The 24,065-nt window shown below is 43.9% G+C and overlaps 2 protein-coding genes across 8 annotated transcripts in view; one reads left to right on the top strand and one right to left on the bottom strand.

Annotated features, from left to right (window-relative positions):
- CD80 (CD80 molecule) overlaps nt 1-5,483 on the bottom strand; it is a 27,396-nt gene extending 21,913 nt beyond the window's left edge. Inside the window, exons 1-3 of one of the 2 annotated variants that reach the window (XM_059391892.1) lie at nt 1,818-2,075; nt 540-643; nt 334-444 (exon numbers count right to left, since the gene is read on the bottom strand). In XM_059391892.1, the coding sequence (XP_059247875.1) occupies nt 334-433 (100 nt within the window). In that variant the 5' untranslated portion in view covers nt 434-444; nt 540-643; nt 1,818-2,075. Of the gene's footprint in view, nt 1-333; nt 644-1,817; nt 2,076-5,265 lie in introns of those variants that run through there. The other variant, XM_059391891.1, reaches the window with a different exon arrangement.
- Nucleotides 2,424-24,065, top strand: ADPRH (ADP-ribosylarginine hydrolase). Of its 6 annotated transcripts, XM_059391888.1 has the most exons (6): nt 2,432-2,519; nt 13,208-13,293; nt 16,923-17,040; nt 18,738-19,063; nt 20,109-20,469; nt 22,224-24,065. In XM_059391888.1, exons 4-6 carry the CDS (start codon nt 18,751-18,753, stop codon nt 22,636-22,638), a joined length of 1,089 nt encoding a protein of 362 aa, XP_059247871.1. In that variant the 5' UTR covers nt 2,432-2,519; nt 13,208-13,293; nt 16,923-17,040; nt 18,738-18,750; the 3' UTR covers nt 22,639-24,065. The 6 variants fall into 6 exon arrangements, with proteins under 6 accessions (XP_059247873.1, XP_059247871.1, XP_059247872.1 ...); XM_059391890.1 differs by lacking the exon at nt 13,208-13,293 and having other exon boundaries at nt 2,424-2,519; nt 16,923-17,036; XM_059391889.1 differs by lacking the exon at nt 13,208-13,293.

The raw sequence follows: 24,065 nt of genomic DNA, 5'->3' as shown, positions 1-24,065 counted from the left end.
CATGTTTTAAGTGAGCAGCTCTTAACACAAGGGCCTTTGACATTGGGGTCTTTGCAAACTGGCAGACTGTGCTGAAGCCCAAAAGCCTCCTCTTTACTTTGGGGACACCAGATGGTATGCTGTTTCAGCAGAAAGAGAATCGTTTGTTTTGATTTTAAAACCAAAGTCAGAACCATTCTTCAGCAGGCTGAGCCCCAATCTTCTCAACAGCCCCCTTCCCCAAATCCAGCCTTGAAGGTCAGTTTGCAGGGTGACAGAAGGAGGCGGCACAGAAAATTCCACCTCCTAGACCCTGAAGCAGCAAACTCAGTCAAGCTCCCAGGAGTTCCTTACCTGAACAGAAGTAAAAAAGACTTGCTAGCATCAGGAGCTGGAAGAGTTTGAGATACGGGTGCTCGAGTAGTGGTATTCTTTGCTTTGCTGGGTGATGCATGGCTTCTGCGGCTTAGGGTAGAGAGCGACAACAATTTCAAACCCAGTGAGACCTGGGTACCTCCCAGCAAGCACCAGGCAGAAACTGCCTCACACAATTCAGCTACCTCACTCAGACAGTTCTCCTGTGTTGCTTGCAGAAACACTGTGTACGGTGTCCCTGGGTCTCCAAACTTCTGAATATAAAATACTGTGGATTTACTTTCACAACCTGAGAAGGAAAAAAAAAAAAATGAAGTCACCCAGGAAGGAAGGTTGGCCTAAGTATGGGTCATAAAACTCCCTAATTGCCTGCCTGAAATGAGTCGGGAACTTTAATCTGAGCAACATCTAAACCACACAATCTCAAGGGTAAAGAAAGGTAGGGGAACTCCGAGGAGGTGATCTTGCCTTGTACATGTTTCCAAAATGAACCACAGCTCTCCCATGGAATGGTTCTCCTTAATGGAAACAATAAGACTTTGGTAGAAGCACAGAGAATTGTAAGGGCCCTCAGTATCAGCCGGCCAAAATTCAGATCCTCTTCAAAACATACCAAGAAACGCAAAACACCAGTGAGGTCATATTTTGTCCAAGGCAAGACTTAAGTTATGAAACTACTTCCTTCTCAATACATTAACATAAAAAAGTATCTTCATTCTTAAGCGTCCTATACAAAGAACATGTCTTAAACTGGCAGAGGTTCTGAATCAACAGAAAAATCTGTTAGTAAAAAGGAAAAGACATACTACAAAAATTACTTATTTATATTATGTATTACCATGGGAAGAAACTGATTTTTTTTTCAGTAAATTTATCAAAATTTAGAACAAAAAATGAATGTGGTGCTCCAATGTGATCTTCAGAGCTTGCCACCACAGACATAATCCAATGCTACTCAGAAGACATTTAGGGGTGCCTGGGTGGCTCAGTGGATTAAGCCTCTGCCTTCTGCTCAGGTCATGATCTCAGGGTCCTGTGATCAAGCCCCACAACAAGCTCTCTGCTCAGCAGGGAGCCTGCTTCCCCACCTTCTCTCTGCCTGCCTCTGCCGACTTGTGATCTCTGTCTCTCATATAAATAAATAAAATCGTTAAAAAAAAAAAAAAAGAAGACGACGACGCTTGGTACTCCTTTTTGGGAACCACACTTCTTTTAGTCAGGATTAGCTTGGATTCACTTCTTCATCAGAGTTTTATGAGCCATAACTCTGTTGACGACTCACTAGCCATGCTGGGAAGCCTCAGCGTCCCATGGGAATGGGACCCCAATGGGCGGACTCCTTTGGAAGCAAGTATGCATCTTGGAGATAGGAGTGGCAGTATGTTTATTTAAAAGGCAGACAGGTTGTCGGTAACTATTCCTACTGAGCTATCCCATATTAAGATAAAAGTAAATGTACTTACTGGCTGAAGAACAAGTCCTCTTTTTTTCTTGTGTTTACAAAAAAAAAAAAAAAAAAAAAAAATCAAATAATAAGGTTCCAGTTCTGAGATGTTCTCTTCTTGCTGTCTCCAAAATAATGGCAAGTTGCTCAGCTTTTCTTTGGGTGATATACCAGAGGTGGCAATCCCCTTCCAACTTCCTTTACTCACTGGAAAATCAATCTAATTTTCTTTCACCAGAAGCATGTAAGTCAAAGCCGGGGATGGGTAGGTTGTTATTTATGATTTGAGGAAGCTTACCCTGCTATCCCTTTTTGTCAGCAACCTCCTCTGAGGGTGTGGCCAGGACAAACCACACAGTCCCTCCCTCACAATCTCACGAAAACCAACAGTCTCAGGGGAGAGAAGACTCTAGTGGGCAGCTGGGAGTGAGTGGGAGACCAGAGAGGGGGAGGGCACTGGCTTTGGCATTAGATAGATTGTGAGTTTTGTGGGCCATTAGTTTCTGAGTCTCAAGTTTTGTTTTAGCACCCAGTTACCTCTCTCTACTCAATAGTCACGCTGCTGCAGGAGTGGGCTGTCTACCTCGTATGTCGTGGTCACTTTCTGGAGAGTGCTGGGCTCACTAGGCCACCCTCAACCGCACTCCCACCTCTCCACCCCCACTATCTTCACAGACGGGACTACTGGCAGCCATGTTGGACAGGATCCCAGACACCTCAGGTGAGCACAATGATAGAACTGAGGGGGTAGGGTAAAGAAGATTTTAGTACCACCCCCCCTCCCCACCCCTAGCCTCCCTCTGTTTTCAACCAGACTATATAGAATTCTGGAGTATTCTGTGGGTAAACAGCTGACTCATACTGGCATAGCTGACCAACAGGTTTTGCACAGATAGAACCTCCCAGCACCTTGGATGGGCTTGCACTTTTTACAGTCTGCTCCTGGCCCTGGGGTATCTCTTCTCCTTTGGCATGGGATACCCCTTGCAAGTTCTGTACTTAAACATGTGCAACCTGGAGCCACTCTTGACCAGAGGAGGTTGGAAGATGACAGCTTCCATGGGGAGTTCTGAGAACATTCCATGAGGGTTTCCAGAAGGCCCCAGTGAGACTGAGTACTAGCTGCCTGCAGCAGAGGCCAGCATGGCAAAGCATGCTTGTACTGGCTTTTCTTTCTTCCCTGTCCCAATCCTCCCATTCTGCACTGCCAGATTATATTCCCAATAAACTAGATCTTTGTTTCCAGTTTTGCTTTCTCGATACTCTAGGCTAAGACAGGAGGGAGGCTTTTATGGTACAGACACAATAGTTTTCTATCTAAATTTGTAAAAGTAGAAAGGTAAGTCAATTCAGAGAAAAAAAGGAAATGACAGTAGATATGTTACATAAATATGGCAAACATTGTGACTATGGTAGAGAAGTGTCTGAACTACTGACTTTAGGCTATTAGAAAGTAGCCTTTCCTGGCAAAATTCACAGTGTAAGCTGCCATCTAGCCTAATATTTCTCAGTATTAAGGAAGGCACTGAGATCCCTTTAAATTAAAAGCTGACAGGGAAGGATGACATTTGAGGCCCCTGGATATCCCTGGGGTGACAATCATCCTGAAGGAAGAAAAGGAAAGAATAAAGGCTTTTCCACTTCATCATTGTGCTTAGGCTCTGACAAGGGCTGCAGTGTGGCAGATTACAGGACTTTGCTGGGGAGAATATAGTCTCCAGGCTCAACTCATGCCCTGGCCTCAAAGAATTGCTGACTGCATTTGAGACAAATCTTATGCACAGAATGAGTGGTGGCTTCTCTGACGTGATCTTCTAGGTCTGCTCCCACCCTGGCCCTCCTGGCATACTGTCCACAATGTTAGGCTTCCTGGCCACCCACAGGAAGTGGCTGTTTGGGCTATGGTGCATCTTCAAACTGAGATAAACCCCCAAGGGCACCTGCAGATTTTCAAAAGGTATGCAGGCCCTGGTAATTTCAAGAGAATCTCTTTCCAGATTTTCAGTTTATTTATGGACTCTTCTGTAAAACTTACCTGCAGTGAGAAGGACCTTGTTTTTCTCCATATTAGAAGAGAAAGGCTCTGACCTGATTTGAATGTTCTAGAAAGTGAAAAAACTTCAGGGTGCCAAAGAAAGAAACAATTGGAAATACTGGACTTTTAAACAATGCTGCCTTCTTAAAGCAAGATAATCTAAGCCCAAGAGAGGGTCTCATGCCCCCCACCCAAATTGTGTCCACGTTTCTGTAGAGGTACAAATGTGCCATTAGACGCAGATGTTCTGTACAGTGGGGTGACAGGAGTGGCGGCAGCATTTACTAAATAAACGTGGCCTCTTCTACTTCCTGTCTATTGGCAAAGGCACCATCTCTCTCGAGGCAGCCAGAAAGAGCAAAGAGAATATGTGTAAGAGGCAGGGAAAGCACCGGCACCTTGCCTCACCCCAGTGACAAGTTTGTGGCAGGGTTCAGTGGGTGGCAGCTCTATCTTAGATTTGGAATATTCAAGCTCTATAAAGCCTGGCAGGCAAGACTTTCTATGACAGGGGGCCAGGTGTTTTCATCTTCTCTGTGAGGACAAAAAAAAAAAAAAAAAAAATGCTCGGTGAGCATTTTCATTCATCTGTGTTTCGCTCTGAGGGTCAGCTGCACATTTTCAATAATGATGAGGAAGGATGTAACAACTTCTACCTTACAGTTGCAGTGACCTTCAGCTTCTCAGTGGAGGAGCTGAAAGTCTCCTCTGGCTCCTTTCCCTGCTTCATTCAAACAGGCTTATAACCTGCACCCAGAATAGGCCGTTCCATCTATGCTTTCAGACCATGGTGTTCCCAAATGGTGTCATGGTCTGCTCAGGCTGGTAGAAATGTCATCAGTGTGAAGAGAGGTCGCCTCTTCCTCTTTACATTCTGGTTCTCTGAAATGGAAATCACTAGAATTCTTGAAGGGAGAAGAGAAGTGAACATTCAGAGTTAACCCTTATCCAAACTGTCCCTACTGCCTACTGCCCTCTCCTGCCTGCATTGGGCACTCTGTTCTCCTGCCTGGAAACCTTGAGCGTCCCTTAACTTTCTAGATGTCTTTCCCTGTCTCTTTGCCAGTCCTAACATCTTTCCTGAAAGGACCAGACGAAATGCCAGTTCCTCAAGAAGCTCTCGTTAACTCTTCTAATCCCCATCTGCTCTTTCCTCTCTCTTCTCTTCTAATGTATGTACCATTCCTTTGGCATGGCAAGCCAATTCACCTCAAATTTATTGGGTTTGTACTGTGAGCCCAGAACTGTGCCATGGGGGACACAAAGATGAGTAGAATGAGAGAAAGAAAAAATAAGGTGGAGGGACCCTAAGCAGAAGAAGCGAGAATAGCGGAAGAAAGGAGCAGAGCAATTCACTGAAGGGGAAGATACGCCCCCAGCCCACGCCTCCCCCAGAGCAGCGGCTCATTTCTGTAAGTCACTATTTCCTAACCTGGGATTGGGAGATCCATCCACCAGGAGATTTGGAACCCTTCTTTGGCATACTTCCTGCCAGATGGCCTCGGCCTCTCTGCTTCTCTCAGTCCTCTTGGGATTTCCCACAGGGAGGGAAGCTCAGCGGCCCAGCTGACTCCCCAAGTTCCCCTCCCAGGCTTTGCCAGGGTCTCTGACGCTCCAGCCTGCAGTCCTGAGGTAACAGACTTCACTGCTTACCTGCAGGCTCTCAATGAAGAGAAATACAGCTTCCAGGAAATGCGAAGTAACCACTCCGGTGGTGAAGCCTGGGGTGGGGAACGCACCAAGGACTTCACAATGGCCATTGGTTTGGGCAGATTTCTGGTGTCAGGCGCCTAGAGAGTCCCTCAACCTCCCCTGCAGTGGCCCTGAGAAACCAGTCCCAAGCTGGAGGGATTCAGTCTGAGAGCACTGTGAAAGCAATTCACTCTGTCAAATTCTGCCTTCTTCGTGGGTACTTGCTCTCTGCAGAGGCTTCAGATAGATTCCTTCTTGCATTTCAATAGCAGCTAAACGTCTGTGCAAGGTCTGCTTTAAACGGTGCTGTTTCTGGGAAGACATGCTGAGAGATGAATTTCCCTTTCCATTCAAGCTAAGCAATATCTCTTTAATTTTATGAATAGACTTCAAGTAAGACTCCCCTGTCCCCCTTTTTGAAGTCTGGTGACCATGACCTTTGTTTTTGACCTTTTGGTTTTCCCCTTCAGTTTATATTACATCGTCAATAAGAAGCAAACGGCGACTATCACTTCACTTTTCAGAAAAATGTCCCACAAGGAGGAAAGAGGAGCAGGGGGAGGAAGGGAAGAGAGGGGGAGGAGGAAGACGAAGAAGGAGGAAGGAGGAGGAACGTGAAGGAAGGCGATTACCCCGTTTTAGGGGTGGATAAATAGCTTGGTGTGTTTAAGCAGTAAATAACACACTACTGTTAAATCTTTAATTACCACGACCTTTAATTCATTGAAGTTCGCTTTCATAGCACTACACTGTACCATTTTGAAAGCACTAAGAACATTTCCGGCTTCTGCCTATACAGTTGGCTCCTTACTGTTTCTCAGGGGACAAGGAAAATGAATTAGAAAACTGAAAAGAGTGATTTTTCTAAGTTTGTTAACGGCTCTGGTGGACAGTTTGGGTGGAGGAGTGGCAGCCAATGGCTGTAGTGACCCTTAATTCCCCACCTAAATCCTAGAACAGGAACTGGCAAGGATCCTAGGGCAGGTCCCTACCTTCAGGTCTCCCGGACACAGTGTTTATCTCTTCCTTTCTTAAAGGATCGAGCAATAAAACAGCAAGCTTCTTTGAAAGGAGCTCTTTCTAGTTTGGTCTGGAAAAAAAAAATTCTTCCCTAAACACAACGGAGCTGTCTCCTGCTTTTCTCTAAGCTTACTTTCTCACGTTCAGTCATCCACAGAAGTTTAGGGGTGCGGGGGTGGGGGTGTCATTTATGTCTATTACAAGCTCAAAACAGAAATACTTTAGGGCGATAGAGAATTACTACCCAGTTCCTCAAAACCACTCGGTCTGTGTGAAAAAAAATCTCAGCTCTGCATTGCTCTTTTCCCCCGAGTTATCCATTTAACATCCTTTTCCTTATTGCGTGTTACTGCTTATATCTGGATCCATTTTCTACATTCAGTGTGAACCTGAATGTAGTGATGTACCAATAAAGGTCTGGGCTCATTTAGAAAAAATCCACACAAATAATTCCTGGCCATGGTATGTTGTATTTCCACCTATTACTTCCACAATTTCCCCTTGAGGGTTCCATGAATATTTTGTTGGCATTTTTACCATCCTGCAGGTGCATATTTAGCTAGTTCTTCTGGGCCGAGCAAATGTGCATCGTTTGGGGAGAAAATGCCAACCTAAACTTTCATTTTTGGTTTTCCTTTTTTTTTTGGGTTTCTCTTATGTGCTGTTTGGGTTATTTTCGGGCTTCTGGCAACTTTAGTTTATCTTTATCTTAATTACGCTTCAAAAATCAGCCCAGGTGTAATTTTCTCTGGCTGCTTTCTCTGAACACTCCAAGCTGGCAATGTCTCTCTCATATCTGCTGATCTCGTATCTTGAACATTTCCTCTTGTCACGTTCTCGTGGCCCAATGTCGTCAAACTCTACCAAGTCTCCTCTATGACCGTGATTTTTGCCTCATCTCTAACTGCAAGGGGCACCTAGCAGTGTACCTGGCACATTTTGTATGCTATATCAGTGAGCATTCTCTGAAGAAACAGAACCAGTATATACAAACGTGGAGAGACAGAGGTTTATTCTAAGGAACTGACTCCCTTGAATGGTGGAGTTTGGCAAGTTCAAATCTGCAAAGTAGGCCAGCAGGCTGGATGGAGACCCAGGGAGGAGCAGATGCTGCAGCTCAAGTCTATGGAGGCAGAGTGAATGTCCCTTTTAGAATTTCTATAAAAGAAGAGGAAGAGAGTTTTATTTGAGCCCAAGTTAGGACAGCTGCCTGGGATACAGTCTTCACAAAGAAGAGAGGGAACATTTGGTATAGGGTTTTGTACATTTTTAAAAAAAAGATTTTATTTATTTATTTGAGAGAAAGAGAGAGAGAGAAAGATAGTGAGAGAGAGCAGGAGGAGAGGGAGAAGCAGACTCCCCACTGAGCAGGGAGCCCGATGCAGGGCTTAACCCCAGGACCCTGGGATCACATCCTGAGCTGAAGGCAGATGTTTAACTGACTGAGCCACCCAGGCGCCCCAGATATGTACATTTTTACATAAAAAGTTACAGATTATTAGACAAAGAACATTCAGAAAGCTGCAGACCTTAAGTTTCTAAAACATGCAGGGCTGTATGACTTTAATCTTATGGGAAGGAGGGAAATCTCTTACTTTTTCTTGTCTTTTGTGCTCAGGAGACACCTTTGTGGTGATTTTAACGAAGCAGATATACAATGTGTGCTCTGGGCAGAAATAGAGCCCATGCTTTGAGGGCTTGCTGAATTGATTTGACTTGGTAATTGTTGAAGTATAGATTCCTTGGGAGCTCAGAAGCAGGGCCCACAAATATAAAAAGTTGAGAACTTCCTTTATCAAGTCTGAGGACAGTCTGCTGGCAGAATTCCTCTTTCATGGTGGTCAGTCTTTTTTTCTTATTAAGGCCTTCACCTGAATTGGTCAGGCCTGCTAATATCATGGAAGATCATTGGGTTTCCTTAGTATCTACTGATTCCAGCATCCATCTCATCTAAAAAATACCTTCACAGAAACATCTAAGAAAATGTTTGACCAAATATCTGGGTATTACTGCCTTGCCCAAGGTAATTTGCTCACTGAGTCTCCTGAGTTGAATTGATGATCCAGGATATGTGAGCCAGCTGCCTTGGGCTCTTCCAAATTCTCCTATACTAGCTTTTTTCTGTTTTCTTTTAAAAAGCCTCAGCTTGATTTTTCCCCCCACTGTAAGTCATTTTAACAGATGTTTATTGAAGTTCTCTTCCGTGGTATGTTTTCTTTTGAATCTTTCTGTTATTTTGTGTCTGTTAGAGAGTTCAGGGGGCCCTGCCTATTAACCATTTCCTGTTAGCTGGTGCATAAGCTTGCTTTCTCACTCTTTTGTACGTTCTCATGCTTTAATTAGATGTGGTATTAGACATTCAGGACTGTGAAGTGGCAAAGATTTGTTTAATACCCTGTTTTTCAGTTATCTATGCTTCTTCTGTTTTCCTTCAAATGGAGTAGCTTTGACCTACTTTGGTTGGAGGACAACAGAACCAGGGCCTCATTTTCTTTGTATCAATATGAAAGGGAATTTATTCCAGAAGCATTATCTTATCTGAGCATTTGCAATCAATTATGTATCACTGTATATAGTATAGTATTAGAAATAGAATATAAAGTTGTATACAAAATGACCCAATTAAAAAAAATGTGCATAAAATAAAGACTGTATACAGCATGAGTGATGAAATTTGAGTGGTTCTGTTTTTTCTGTTTTCTAAAATTTCTTTATGCACATAATAAATAAGAATTCTGATTATGAAAGATTAAAAGTTTTTCCATACTTCTGGAAAACTCTCCCATTACCCCCTTGAGAGGTAATCATAATCATTAGCAACTTGATGTGTACCCTTTCAGTCATTTTACACACACACACACACACACACACACACAGAACCCCCCTTTTTTAACCTAAGAGCATATATATTATTCATTCTAAAATTAGATTTTTTTTTTACCTAACAAAATTATCTCTCAACTCTTTCCATGTAAGCTTGATTATTTATCCAAACTCTACTGATTTAAATGTCTACCTCATGGTTTTGAAAAGTTCCATAATTATGCCATGATTCAGGAGAAGGAAATGCATATTCCCATGTAAATAGATACTGAGGTTGTTTTCAACTTTCTACTATTAGAAACAATTCTGGGGCTCTCTGCTCTGCGGGGAGCCTGCTTCCTCCTCTCTGCCTGCCTCTCTGCCTACTCGTGATCTCTGTCTGTCAAATAAATAAATAAAATCTTAAAAAAAAAAAGAAACAATTCTGCAAAGGACATTCAGGAACATATATCTTCATGAATATTTGTGACTATTTTTTTAGGAGAAATTTTTAGAAGCTTTCCCAACATTTCTGCTGGAAGTATGCATTACTTTTATCATTAAACAAAGTAAACATTTTATTTTATTTTATTTTATATATTTTTTAAAGATTTTATTTATTTATTTGACAGACAGAGATCACGAGTAGGCAGAGAGAGAGGAAGAGAAGCAGGCCCTCTGCCGAGCAGAGAGCCCGATGTGGGGCTTGATCCCAGGACCCTGGGAACATGACCTGAACCAAAGGCAGAGGCTTTAGCCCACTGAGCCACCAGGCACCCCACAAGGTAAACATTTTATTAAAAAACATTTTAAAACTCTCATGAGGCAGCAGCATCAAATGAGGTTACATGGCTGGGTCCATGTCATGAGAGAGGGTCCTGGGTCAGGGCCTAGCATATAGCTGGTACACCGTAGGTATTTAATGTCTGTAAGATATATAAAAATCACTCCAAGACATTGTTAACAATTCTTTATGAAAAGTATTGTTATTTCCACCTTACAGTTGAAACATCTCAGAGGTCAGGTCTGAGTCCCACAAGTTTGTTTCTCAGGAAAAGCCTCAAAATGCCAGATAATACTGGATTGGTGAGTAATACAATACTTGTAGTACGTCTTCTTCAGTAAAACTGGGGGTAGAGAACTAAATCTTCAACACCTCTATATTTCCATCATCTACACTGATGCCTAGCAGTAGTAAAATGCCAGGTAAATATTAGTTCTTCTTGGCAGAACAGCATTCACTCTTTCCTTTATGAACGAAATCTTGGTTTTTGTATAAGACCCCCCACCTCTTGGGGAAGATGTTCTATCCCTGATCAAAGGGGAGCTCATAATCTAACTTGCCTGCTAGTGGTTGATTTAGGAAAGGAGGTGCAGAGAGAGGCTTTCTTAACAGTTTCTTCATCCTTGAAAGAATAGACATAGCCTTTCCCATTAGGCCTTGTCTGTAATTGTGAATGGATTTGGTATCTGTCAGAGAAGTCAGCCCAGGGATAAAGCTAACACAATGAGAATAGCAGGGCAGAAAGATGGAAGGAACAGGATCCTTGATAGTAACAAAGAATTAACCCTGGGGATTTCTCATTTCTAAGATATTTTTTTTGTAAGCTAATCTAGACATGTCTAGACATTTTGTTATATAAGATAGTAAGTGTCTTTATTATTTAAGCCGGTGAGTGTGGGGAATGGTGAGGGGGGTAGGGAGATTGTAATGGTTATTTGCAGGTATTTGGAGCTAACTGACAAATTGTTCTTTCGGTTTGCATGACCACATCCTTGATGTCCCAGAAATATTTTCTGATTTTTGACCGAGGAGAAAAAAGTGTCAGTAGGTTAGCCTTAAAAATAAAATAGCCAATTATTTTAGCAGCAAAATGAGTGTAATCAGGAATAGCAGAGGAAATGCAGTTTGGGACTTGTAAACACCAGTAAAACATAGTCAAGATCCAGAGAACAAGTGAGAGGGGTCTGCTTTTATGGAGGAATGGAGAAAGCTGGGTGGGGTAGTTTTGAATGAAAGCTTATGGAAGAAGAGCCAGAGATCAGGGTTGTGGCTACTTCTCAGTGGTTGAGATGTGGCAGTTTCTCACTGGCTGGGTTGTTGAGGAGCAAAGGGAAAATCTTCACTCTTGCTGTTGTAGTAAAGTAAGCTTCTTCCTCTAAGCATATATAAAATAAACTGCAATGCGTGGTACATGCATGAGAGCTTCCTTCTTCAGGGCTGCCTGACTCCGTTGTGAACAAAGTCTTCTTTTATTCATTTTCACATTTCACCTTTCTGTTCAAGATGTTTCCTTGAAAACATCACTGATCAGGAGTCAGTTTTTCTGCATTTAGTGGTTTTGTCCTTTGGTGCCAGAAAGGACCTTCCTTGGTTGTCATGACCCATGTCAGAGGCAAAGTGCACAGACTGGAAAACATCGAGGTCACACCTGAGTAACAAGGAAGGGTAGGAGGGAGAACTCTCAGGCATTTCCCTTCTGAAGTTTATGCATTACCAGGGTTTTAAATAACCATTGGAGATCATCTCAAAGTGCTGAGTTAGCATCTCCCTATTTGGCATGCTGCTTCTACAAAGACTTGACAGGCAATAGGTACAAAGTTTAAAAATGATTATGCAAAATGAAATTAAAAGTAATGTGACAAATCCAGTTTGGGTGATGGCTCTAAACCAGGAGCCCAGATCTAGAGGTAACCAGAGAAAGAGGCCAAAGGACATTACATGAAATTTATTGTAGCCAATGTGCTTGTTCCCTAATTTTGTGCTGTTGGGGGTCTAATACCCCACAAGAATTTATCCATACAGGACAGGTGGTATTGCCTATTCAAACACCTCCTTGTTCAGCAAGTAAATAACCGAGGGCTATTCAATCATCCAAAACTACTTTAGGCAGCAAGTCAAGTGATTAGTTTTGGGCTGCTATTGTTTTGGCTGTGGTTGACTAACTCTCCCAGTATTAGGAAGAAATTCCTGATCGTCTCTTCCTCAGCAAACCCAGAGTCCTGTATGCTTCCTAGAAGTTTCTGTTTAAGATGGCCATGAGGGTTTAGTGGAGTAGACCAGTGGTAGGCTTCTGACTTGTTATGAAGAGAAAACAGAATAGTAAATACAGGAAGAGCACATTGCCCTTTTCATCCTCCAGCTGTCAAGACAGTGACCTGCCCCGAGTATAGGGGCCATTATGAAACCTCCTCACATAAAGGAGTTGTCAAGTACTTGACCAGTGAGGTGAGTTTCCCAGTCACTATGAAGTTTGAGGGGGGTTACCAAGTAGGTATAATATTTTATAATAGGATTTTTAGCCATAGAGGACACAGTAGCCTGCATACAGGGAAAAGCTTCAGTCCAGTGAAAAAACATACAAACCATGACTAAAACATAATTTATCCCTGAGGTGAGAAAACCTGAATGAAATCCATTTGCTAAACCTTGAATGGCCCATTGGGGAATTTAAAGTGTCCAGTAGTGATGGTTGTATTTCGTGTTTCTCTAGGTTGTATTTTGGGCAGGTGGGGCAAGAAAATAGGCACTTTCTGCAGTTCTGTCATTATTTCCCCACTAGTCTGGGTTCATAAGAGTTATGATCTTATCAGTGAACCAGTGATTCAATGCATGTACAGTAGTAGTCAGTAATGGGAGTTTTCTGGACTCTGATAGGACTGGATTTCTATTTGGGCCAAACCAAATTTCTCTTTTTATTGAACCAACAGTTATGAGGTTTCCAGTTTTGTTTTCCCTTTCCTGGGACCAATTTTTGAGCATCTCTAGTAAACTTTTCTCGATTATCATTGGGGGAACATTTCTGTGGACCGTGACAGAGGCATGGTTGTTCATTCTTCTGAGTGCAGTGTTCTTGTAGAAACATCAGTGAGGAATGCCCAGGGACCGGAAAAATCACCAAAGTGGGAGTAGAAGTATGGCACCTAATAATACGGCTTTTTGAAGGTAAGAACCATTTCAAATTTTATCTTAGTTGGAAGTATGGAAGCCTTGCTGTTTCCATAGCATTCCAAAGTCATAAGCTACTCCAAAGGAATAGCTCCTGTCCGTATGGATATGGATCCTTGGCTAAATGCAGGCCTGAGTGAGAGCATACAGTTCAGCCTGTTGGGATGAGGTAGCCAAAGGCAAGGTACCTCAAGAACATCAAAGAGTTGCAGCTGTATAGCTTGCACAAAATGTATCATTTTTACCTTTTAAATAAGAAACATCAGAAAACCATGGAAAGTCGGCATGATAAAGCAGTTTCTGTAAGTCATTATGGGAATCAGAACGTGGTTTGTCAGTAGTAAGCAGCAGTGAGAGGTTTTGTCCATGGAGGGAGAAGAATCGCAGGGTTAAACTTATTGAACTGAGGAAGAATCTGGTAAGTAGCAAGAAGATTTTATAGCAGGTGAGGCAACCAGATGAAAGGTAGTGAATACGGTCAGCATTTAGAAAGGCTTCTACCACATGGAGTGCAAGAATAGTCGTGGGGGGGGGGGAAATCTCATGATTATTTCTTCAGTGGCCTTCACTAAAAGGACTGTGGGAGAAATGGTCTGAGACAAGGGAGGGTACCCTTGTACAGTAGGGTCTAGTTATTGGCTATGATACACACCCTTTGGGTAAATGTGGTCCCCATGTTTTTGGGTGAGTACCATAAGAGCATTCCTTTATTTTTAACGCACAAAAAGGGAAAAAGAAGAAATTGATCATCACAATATCCACGGGCAGAGGGATTTATTAAGCTTTCCTTTTAAGGCTTTATTTATTTATTTATTTTCCTTTAAGGCTTTAAAGGCCAAGTCATCTTGATCTTCCTAAATAATATGGTCAAGTTAGTAGTTTTTTTAGTATAACATCTATGGGATGGGCCATAAGAGAGAGATTTGGACAGTTTCCACAATCAGTAGCTAGCTAATCCCCCCAAACCCTCATAGTTGGTACCTAGTTTTGAGTTTGGGGAAATTCAAGATGCCATGAACCCTATTTGGATCTAAATGAGGTCCTTGTTCCAAAATCAGGTGCCCTAGATAGCAAACCTGAATTTGAACAAAGCACAATTTTATTATTTTTTTTAAAGAGACTTCATGTCCCTTTAAAGCTAAACGTTTTACCAGATGAATGCTGTTCACCTGTGAAGAGGCTAGGAAAGAGACCAGAGAAGGAAGTCATCTAAGTATTGTAATAATGCACAACCTCCAGGAAATTTTGTATCATTTAGATCAACCTTTAAAGCTAGTGAGACATAAGAAGGGGTTTCAGGAAAACCCTGGGGCATTACTGTTCAGATTTTTGGTTGTTCTTCCCAAGTAAAGGCAGAGCTATTGGCTGGTCTTATGCACTGAGCAGTATATAAACCAACCAGTTAAAAAATGTGCTTTCAGTGGGGGATGGAGGCTCATAAATAGGGGAATCGGTAAAACAACTTGGTGAAGGATGACGACACTGTTTATGGCTCAGAGATCCTGCACAAAACTCTATCTGTAGCCATTCAGTAGCATCAATGAGTCAGGAGTCTAAATGATAACAACGTTAACAGGCAAGAGGAAACTAATGGCAAAGAACAACCCTAGTTATTATTTATATTCAAGCCAAAGAAACACTTTTCCCATGGATTTTTGTTGAAAGAGCACTATGTGATATGAACAATATCCTCAAAAGACATTTTAAACTGAAAGAGTTATGAGTTTTATAGGAATGCTTATTAAAAACATCCCTCACCAGGGAACTTGGACTACATCCTCAGAGGCTGGCAGTGATATGATTTCTGTAAACAATTAAAAATCACTTTGGCTAAGGTTGAAGGTGGAGGTGTGGGTTTGCCGGAAAAGGGCACAAGGGAATATTCTGAAGTAATGAAAATATTCCGTATCTTGATTATGACTACTCAGATATATATATATATATATATACTCATGATATTTATTAAAACTCATGAACAGAACACCAAAGGAGTGCATTTGCATCTCGATTAAAAATAAAAACAAAACTCTCAGGCCAAGTCTGGATAATTACAGCCAGAAAAATAGGCATAGCAAATTAAAATTTTGGACAAATATATAGAATACTTACATACGGTGATTCTAATTCTTTTCAAGGATAACATAATTAATTTATCCAAACAAAAATACTGTTAGTTTGCTTTTATTTACTATCAGGATGCAAAAATTCCAAACTGCTACAAAATAAATGATGAGTTAAAATTAACTTATTCCTTACAACCACCATTAGAAGTAGGTGCTATTATTTCCCCATTTTATGGGAGGAAGTTCCGACAAAGGCCTTGCACTCAGGACCCTTTCCGCAGTATTTGGCCACACCCTGGCTCACGATAACCCACAAAAGCTCGACAGACCAAAGGTCCCCAGGCATCAGCAAAGGGCTACAGGTGAATCATCGTCACTCAGTCCGAGTCCGGTTCTCTGAACGGCGACATTCCGCTAGGGGCTGCGCAGCGCTGTGGCCAGACCAGGTATCTGGTGACACTCTTCCCGTGGCCCCCGGCGGGGCTCATAACGGAACGCCGCGGCCGGGAAGGCATTCAGCCCCCACCCGTCCACTTTCCGGCGAGCCTGGGCCCCCGAACGCGGCTGCGCGGCCCCGCCCCTTCCCCGTGCGTTCCACGGGCGGCGAGGTCGTTCTGCGCCTCCACATAGCGGATCGGGCCCTCTCCGCGCACCCTGAACCCCCGGGGCTCGGCCCCGCCCTCGTCTCCCGAGCGCTCCCGAACTGGCGATCAGGTACTTGTACCCGCCGCCCTGCCGGCCGGGCGTGGGTCCCGCCTGCCCTCCATCCCGCCGACTCTCCTCGGCCGGGCCCCCGCACGCGCCTCCGCCTCCCCCAGAGACCCGCGCGTTCAGCCTCGCGTGCTCCGCGCGCTCGTGTCTACCGGGTGGTGACCAGGCGCGCACCCACGCAGCCCCCTGCCCAGGCGTGTTTCCTCATCACCACCACCAAAAAAGAAAAATTAAGGAGGGGGTGGTGGGGAGGAGGACTGTCGGGAAGCTTCTGCCCAGAGCTTAGTTTTGAAGTTTTGAATTCGAATATATAGTTCGGGGCCATGAGTGTGAACGGTAGAAGAGCAGTTTAAGCAGTAATGGTGTTCTGAAAGCGGAAGGCTGAGAGCAGTACGTGTAAATGTTAAAAGAGAATTTCCAAGGAAAGAGACGGTCATCGTCCCCCACCCCTGCTTGCAACTCCCAAAAACACACTTTTGGGTAGAGCCAGAAGGAATGGCAGAATAGAATCTGGGACATTGGGGGAGGGAGACAGGGGGTTAAAAGTTGGTCCTTAAAAGCCAACTAAGCTGGTCTCCGAAGGTCTCAGGAGCCCAAAATGGGAGCCCCTACTCTCCTATTTATAGACGGGAAAATCCAGGTCCTGAGTGCATGGCTGTCCACAGCCATACACCTGATTCTTGGCAGAGCCAGGTGTAGTAGCCCAGAACACCTGTTCCTAGGCATTGTTTGTAAATAATAAAATATGGAAATTACGTTTTACAAATATCCTTTATGAGTCAAGAAACTCAGCAAGGTCAGTAAGTCCTGTTTGGTAAGCTCAGCCTGTCTTCACCATTTACCCTTCTCCAGGTGCTTGCCGCCCTGCCCTCCCTGGCCCACAGAAGTGCCCTGCCCTCCCTGGCCCACAGAAGTGCAGTCCACCGGCAGCCAGGCGTTTAAAAGTGCCTGGTCCCTGCGAGTGAAGTAGGTGGGTAGGTATGGGGTAGATGGTGGAGGGCTTTGAACATGAATGATGCAGGCAATAGGGCGTGATGAATATTGGAAAGCACATATGGTACCTCGCTCACCAGGGGTTAGATTTGTCGAGGGAATATTAGGTGAGATCCCAAGACTCTAGAAGCCAAATCATTAAGCAGAAAGACAAAATTAAAATACTGCTGTTGAAAGGAAGGTTGTGGGGAGAAAGGTTCTAGTTCAATAACAGAAAAATCTTTTTCCCTAGTTGACTATGAATGAAAATGGTGCTTACTATGTGTTAAGCACTGCTGTAAGAGCTTTACAAAAATTAATTTATTTACTTCTCACAGCAAACCAATGAGGTTGTTACTATTTTGTCACCATTTTAGAGACGTAGAGGCTGAGGTGCAAAGAGGTTGCCCAACGTAAGTAGATCTGTGCTGAGAAGGAGTGGCCTGAAATCTGAAGATTTGGGTCTCAGTGCCTCCATCATTGGGTGTGTAAATTTATCCTCTCTGAGCCTCCGTTTTCTTATCTGCAAAATGCATATTGTCGTCCTGGCCTACTACTGAGATAAAAAGTGCAGGTACTTTACAAACTGCATTGCGACGCCAATGGAACATACTACTATTTAATAAAGGAGGAATACACTTCCAGGCCAAATCCCAGTGAAAAAGAGAAAATGACAAGCTTGGTTTGACTTGTAGAATTTAAGGGCCTTGCCACTCACAGGCAAAGATGGAGTCATAGTTAAAATCGTTGGCTGTGGAACCCTGTGACCCAGCAATTGCACGACTGGGTATTTACCCCAAAGATTCCCAAAGATGTAGTGAAAAGAAGGGCCGCGTGCACCCCAGTGTTCATAGCAGCAATGTCCACAATAGCCAAACTCTGGAAAGAGCCCATACACCCTTCAACAGACGAGTAAAGAAGGTATGGTCCATATATACAATGGAATAATACTCAGCCATCAGAAAGGATGAATACCCAACTTTTGCATCAACATGGATGGGACTGGAGGAGATTATGCTGGATGAAATAAGTCAAGCAGAGAGAGTCAGCTATCATGTGGTTTCACTTATTTGTGAACATAAGGAATAGCATGGAGGACATAAGGAAAAGGAAGGGAAAATAAAAAAACAAAGCGGGGGGTGGGAATCGGAGGGGAACATGAACCATGAGAGACTATGGACTCCGAGAAGCAAACTGAAGGTTTTAGAGGGGAGGGCAGGGGGGATGTGTTAGCCCAGTGATGGGTATTAAGGAGCATATGTATTGCATGGAGCACTGAGTTTTATATGCAAACAGTGAATCTTGGAACACTACATCAAAAACTAACAATGTACTATATGATGACTAACGTAACATAATAAAAATTTTAAAAAATTATTTTTTAATTTTTAAAAAATTAAATCATCGGCTGTGAAGTCAGATGGACCTAAGCTGTAATCCCAGCCCTACCACTTATTACCTCTGTGACCTAAGACAAGGCACATCACGTTTCTCATACTGCATTCTCTTGGTGATCCTCAATGTACTCACCTCTAAAATGGGTCTAATTGTTTATAGAGCAGTTGTTAGGCTTGAATGAGATGCACTTAATACAATGCCTACAGGTAGTGAGTTCTCAATAACATGTAGATAGGGCCATTATTTTTTTTGATTCTTCTTTTTCCTCATCTTCTATGTATCTTAATATTCCTACAGGGACAGCCTCACCATGTGTGAGGGACTGATAGAGAGGTATGTGGCTGCCATGGTGCTGAGTGCAGCTGGAGATGCCTTGGGGTACTTCAACGGGAAGTGGGAGTTTCTCCGGAATGGGGAAAAGATTCATCGGCAGCTGGCCCAGCTTGGTGGTTTGGATGCCATAGATGTGGAGAGGTGGAGAGTCAGCGATGACACGGTGATGCACCTGGCCACAGCAGATGCTCTTGTGGAAGCCGGCAAGGTCTTGGATTTGGCTCACCTGTATTCCCTACTTGCTAAGCATTACCAAGACTGCATGGAAGACATGGATGGCCGCGCACCAGGTAAGTGCAGCCAGTGGAGGTCATGGGCAGGTGGAGGAGAATACAGCAGGCCCAAGGCACTCATGGGCAGGTGGAGGAGAATACAGCAGGCCCAAGGCACTCATGGGCAGGTGGAGGAGAATACAGCAGGCCCAAGGCACTCATTAAAAATGTTAACTGAGGGTGCCTGGGTGGTTCAGTGGGTTAAGCCGCTGCCTTTGGCTCAGGTCATGATCTCAGGGTCCTGGGATCGAGTCCTGCATCGGACTCTATGCTCAGCAGGGAGCCTGCTTCTCTCTCTCTCTGCCTGCCTCTCTGCCTACTTGTGATAAATAAAATCTTCAAAAAAAATTGTTAACTGAGATTTCAATATCAAGGATTTTTTTGTAGTTGTGATAAAAATAGAAACAATCTAAACGTTCTCTGATTTATTTAATTATGGTGATGCATTCACAGCTATTTAAAATTATGCAGATAAGTATTGACTGATAAAAAAAAGATACATATTAAATTAAAAAATGAGGCTTACAAAATACATAGGGCACCCAAAAGCATGTTGTTGCTCCTAACCGGTTGCTCCTTTTCCCAGCCTGGTATTCCGTCTATCAGCCTCTTTCTGGCATTCAGGATCTCCCGTGGTCAGGTTTTCGTTGGGTTCTCTAAGGGCTTGGGTTCGGAGTCTGATGGTTTTGATGGAGTCACTAGCTAGCTGGTGAAGTGATTTTTGAGCAGGGTTCTTAAACTCTGAGCCTGAGCTTAGTCACTTAAGAATAATCTTGTATGTTAAGCCTACCTTTTTGAGTTACTGTGATGTCTCAGTAATAACTGATAGAGATCCCAAGACTCTATGAATCTGGTTCTTATGTCATCCGTCTTCTCATGCTAGAGATTATATAGGAAGTTAGGAAAAGTGTTGGCTTGGGGTTTGGAGTCAGGGGGCATTCATCATATTTGGGGGGCTTTACCTTTCCATCAGAGAAACTTAGGGACCGAACTTGGTTCTTTCCTCCTATGGAGGCCTTTGCTTCGGTTACACTGAGCCTTTGCTCTCCCTGACTCTTGCCAGGGGGTGCTTCAGTGAAGAATGCCTTGCTGCTGAAGCCGGATGAGGCCAATGGCTGGAGGATTCCCTTTAACAGCCATGAGGGTGGCTGCGGGGCAGCTATGCGTGCCATGTGCATCGGCCTCCGGTTCCCTCACCACAGCCAGCTGGACATGCTGATCCAGGTGAGCATCGAGAGCGGCAGGATGACCCACCACCACCCTACAGGCTACCTGGGAGCCCTTGTTTCTGCTCTTTTTACAGCCTATGCTGTGAATGGCAAGCCTCCCAGGCAATGGGGAAAAGAACTGATGGAGGTGCTACCAGAAGCTAAAAAGTACATTATCCAATCAGGCTACTTTTTGGAGAAGAACCTTGAACACTGGTAAGTTGGTATGTGCATGCTCCTGCTGGAAAATGAATCCGGGGGGCACCTGGGTGGCTCATTTGGTTAAGCGTCTGCCTTTGGTTCAGGTCGTGGTCTCAGGGTCCTGGGACCGAGCCCCACATCGGGCTCCTTGCTCAGTGGGGAGCCTGCTTCCCCCTCTCCTTCTGCCCCTGCCCCATGCTCTCTTTCTCATGTGCTCTATCTAAAACAAATAAATAAAATCTTAAAAAAAAAAAAGACTGAATCTGAGTGTACACATGCAAGCACATGGGTGCTTAGAATTCATAGATCAAAGCAACCATCCTGGTGTTCACCATCCATTTTTGTTATCTGCTGCATCCAGCACTGCTGCATCCAGCACTGCCCCTCCCCCTGCCACCTGCTGAAGGGTTTCAAGTTCAGTGGCAGAAATGGTTACCGCCATGTAGCCAGTGAAGACCTCAATGGGTAGTACACCTGCAGGGCTTCCCTGTTTTGTAGGGATCCTGTTCTGTATTCTAGCCTTCTATCGGTTTTGTGGTTATCCTATACTGCTAAGTTCATGTTACTATGAACTTTCCTGCTTATTTCCTAGAACCCATTTCTTCAGTGTTGTCATGATACACAGTGTTTTGAAATCCTTGGTTACAGTGCCCACGAGATAGGTTTTTTCACTAGCTAGTTATAAGTGGTAAAGCCACAGTTTCCCTTTTTGGTGAGTTGACGTCACATCACCTTTCTTGGAATAAAGAGGTCCAGAAGCTTTCTACTGAAATCACCTGTGGTTGTGATGTTCCAAAGTTCTATCTTGAAAAAAAAACCGATATAGTGTTTAAGGAGATGATGTGTTAATTAGGCTGACTAGAGTAACCTTTGTACTGTGTATCTATTATATCATCTTGCATGCCTTAAATATATACAAGTTTTATTAAGAAAACAAAGCAGGGGCCTGGGTGGCTCAGTCAGGTAAGCGTCTGCCTTCACCTCAGATCATGATCTGAGGGTCCTGGGATCGAACCCCATGTCAGACTCCTTGCTCAGTGGGGAGTGCTTCTCCCTCTTCCTGCCACTTCACCTGCTTGTGCGCTTGCTCTTTCTCTTTCTGTCAAATAAATAAAATTAAAAAAATAATAAATGAAGGGGCATCTGGGGGGCTCAGTTGTTTGAGCTTCTAATTGTTGGTCTCAGTTTCAGTCTTGATTTCAGGGTGAATTCAGGACCCACACACTGGGCTCCACAGTGGGCATGGAGTCTATTAAAAAAAAAAGTGGTGCCTGGGTGGCTCAGTGGGTTATAAAGCCTCTGCCTTCGGCTCAGGTCGTGATCCCAGAATCTTGGGATCGAGCCCCACATCGGGCTCTCTGCTCAGCAAGGAGTCTGCTTCCCTCTCTCTTTCTCTCTGCTTGCCTCTGCCTACTTGTGATCTCTGTTTGTCAAATAAATAAATAAAATCTTTAAAAGAAAAAAAAAGGCAAGTAAGTTTCATCTTTGGAAAGTGATATTTGATACTATTCTCAATTCAGGAAAAATAGAGCTTCATTTCTCACCTTTAACTTCCTGTTTTATTTAGCAGCAGGTATTGGTGCCTTGTTTATATTAATCCTTGGCAAAAATTTATTGAACAAATGGCACTTAGAGATTTTGAGTTTTTAATACAATTTTGATATTAGCACAAGAAGTTGAAGTCATCTTGGAATTCTCTGTTCCCACATCTATCTGGTACCTCTCAAATTTATTGTTTCAATTGACTGTAGAATTTTTCCTTCCTGCAGGTCCTACTTTCAAGACCAATGGGAAAAATACCTAAAACTTAGAGGGATTTTGGATGGCAAGTCAGCCCCTGTCTTCCCCAAGCCCTTTGATGTCAAGGAGAGGGATCAGTTCTATACCTCCGTGAGCTACTCTGGCTGGGGTGGCAGCAGTGGCCACGACGCCCCCATGATTGCCTACGATGCCATCTTGGCTGCGGGAGACTCCTGGAAGGAGCTTGCCCACCGAGCCTTTTTCCACGGGGGAGACAGCGATTCTACTGCTGCTATTGCTGGCTGCTGGTGGGGAGTTATGTATGGTCTGAAAGGAGTGAGCCCCTCCAACTATGAGAAACTGGAATACAGAAACCGGCTGGAGAAGACAGCCAGGGCTTTGTATGCTCTGGGCTCAAAGGAGGACACTGTAATTGCCCTTTAGTGAGATGTGATGTCATCTCTTGTTTTTTCCCTCTTGTGTGATCCAGTTTCTTTTCACTTCTTCCCAGGTCAAGAGTTTTAACCTTATACTCCAGGAGTTTTGAGATGACATGTCCCTTGAGCACCTGAAGCTCATTTTTCCAAACTCACCCTATCCTCCCCCAAATCGGTCCCTCTTTCCATCCTAAAGAATTCTTATCTCCATTGACAGAGTCAGCGTCTCCCCAAGGTAGAAGTCTTCAAGCCTCACACTTGAGTCTTCATGTTCATCATCTAAACTTTGACTTAAGTTTTTTCTGTTTGTTTCAGGTTGAGTTCCCCAAAGGTGGACTCTCAGACAAGGATTTAAATACAAGTCATCTACTGGGGAGGTGACTCCAGGAAGTGATAGGAGAATGGGGACGTGAGACAAGGAGGGCAGGGAGGCCAGTACAACATACATTACTGAGCACGTTACCACTGGGGGCAGTGGAGTTAGTCCATCTGGGTTTTCGGGGTAAGCCATGGCTCAGAGGAGTCGCAACTGAGGAGCAAGCAAACCAAGGTGTTTATCCATCTGACAGTGGTTGAGGACATCTCCTAGGGATGCTCACTCCCTGGCACTTCTCAGCCGGCCTCTTGTGCAAGCCACACCCAGCTGTCTTTAGGCAAAGACTCAGGTGCTTGCAGCAGCATACAGTGCATCGGAACAGTGAGGGTGATAATGTGGGGTTCCAACAGCATCTCTGCCAGGTGGTTCTACCTCAGTATCCTTCACATGTACTACCTCTTTTACCTTTCTGCACCATCCATCTCTCAGCTGGATTTCACAGTCCAGGCTACTCAGGTATGAGAGGTGCCACTCCTAGGCATGCTCTGTACGTCACTGGCTGTGACACTTCACGTGTTGCTGGTTTCGTTGTCCATCTGCTTGTCTTTATTCTCCTCCAGACACAACCTAGCACAGTGCCTGCGAACATGGGAGGTTCTAAATTTGTATATATGATGTGAATGTTGTTAATTAACTTGCCTGGTGCCTTAACTCCATTCTTGACTCCCTTCTTCTTGCCCTCCAGAGTTCTCTTTACAAATAACAGATCAGTCATGCTGAACTTCTACTCACAGTCCAGTGAATGTGCACCCCTCTCCTCATTTCTTGATGCTCTTCCCTCTCCTTTTTCAACTGGTAGATTCTTACTCATCCCTCAAGCCCCAGCTCAAGTAGAACCTTCTAGGTGAAACCTGGTCTGATTGTTCAGGGACTGGGCCACTTTCTTCTCTTATGCCCACAGCCCTCTGTCTTTAGCCCTGTCACCACACTGATCCTGTCGTGTGGTCGTTGCATGTCTTCTGAGGACAGTCTCAGATTGCTTGTGAGGAATTGTTCTCTTTGTGGCCTCCCTGCCTGGCCCACAAGATACATTCAGTAAACATTACTTTGGAAGTTCA

Source organism: Mustela nigripes, chromosome 2 (genome assembly GCF_022355385.1).
Source record: "Mustela nigripes isolate SB6536 chromosome 2, MUSNIG.SB6536, whole genome shotgun sequence".
Classification (NCBI taxonomy): domain Eukaryota; kingdom Metazoa; phylum Chordata; class Mammalia; order Carnivora; family Mustelidae; genus Mustela; species Mustela nigripes.
The sequence above is the reverse complement of the archived record's forward strand: the minus strand, read 5'-3'. Positions and strand labels throughout refer to the sequence as shown.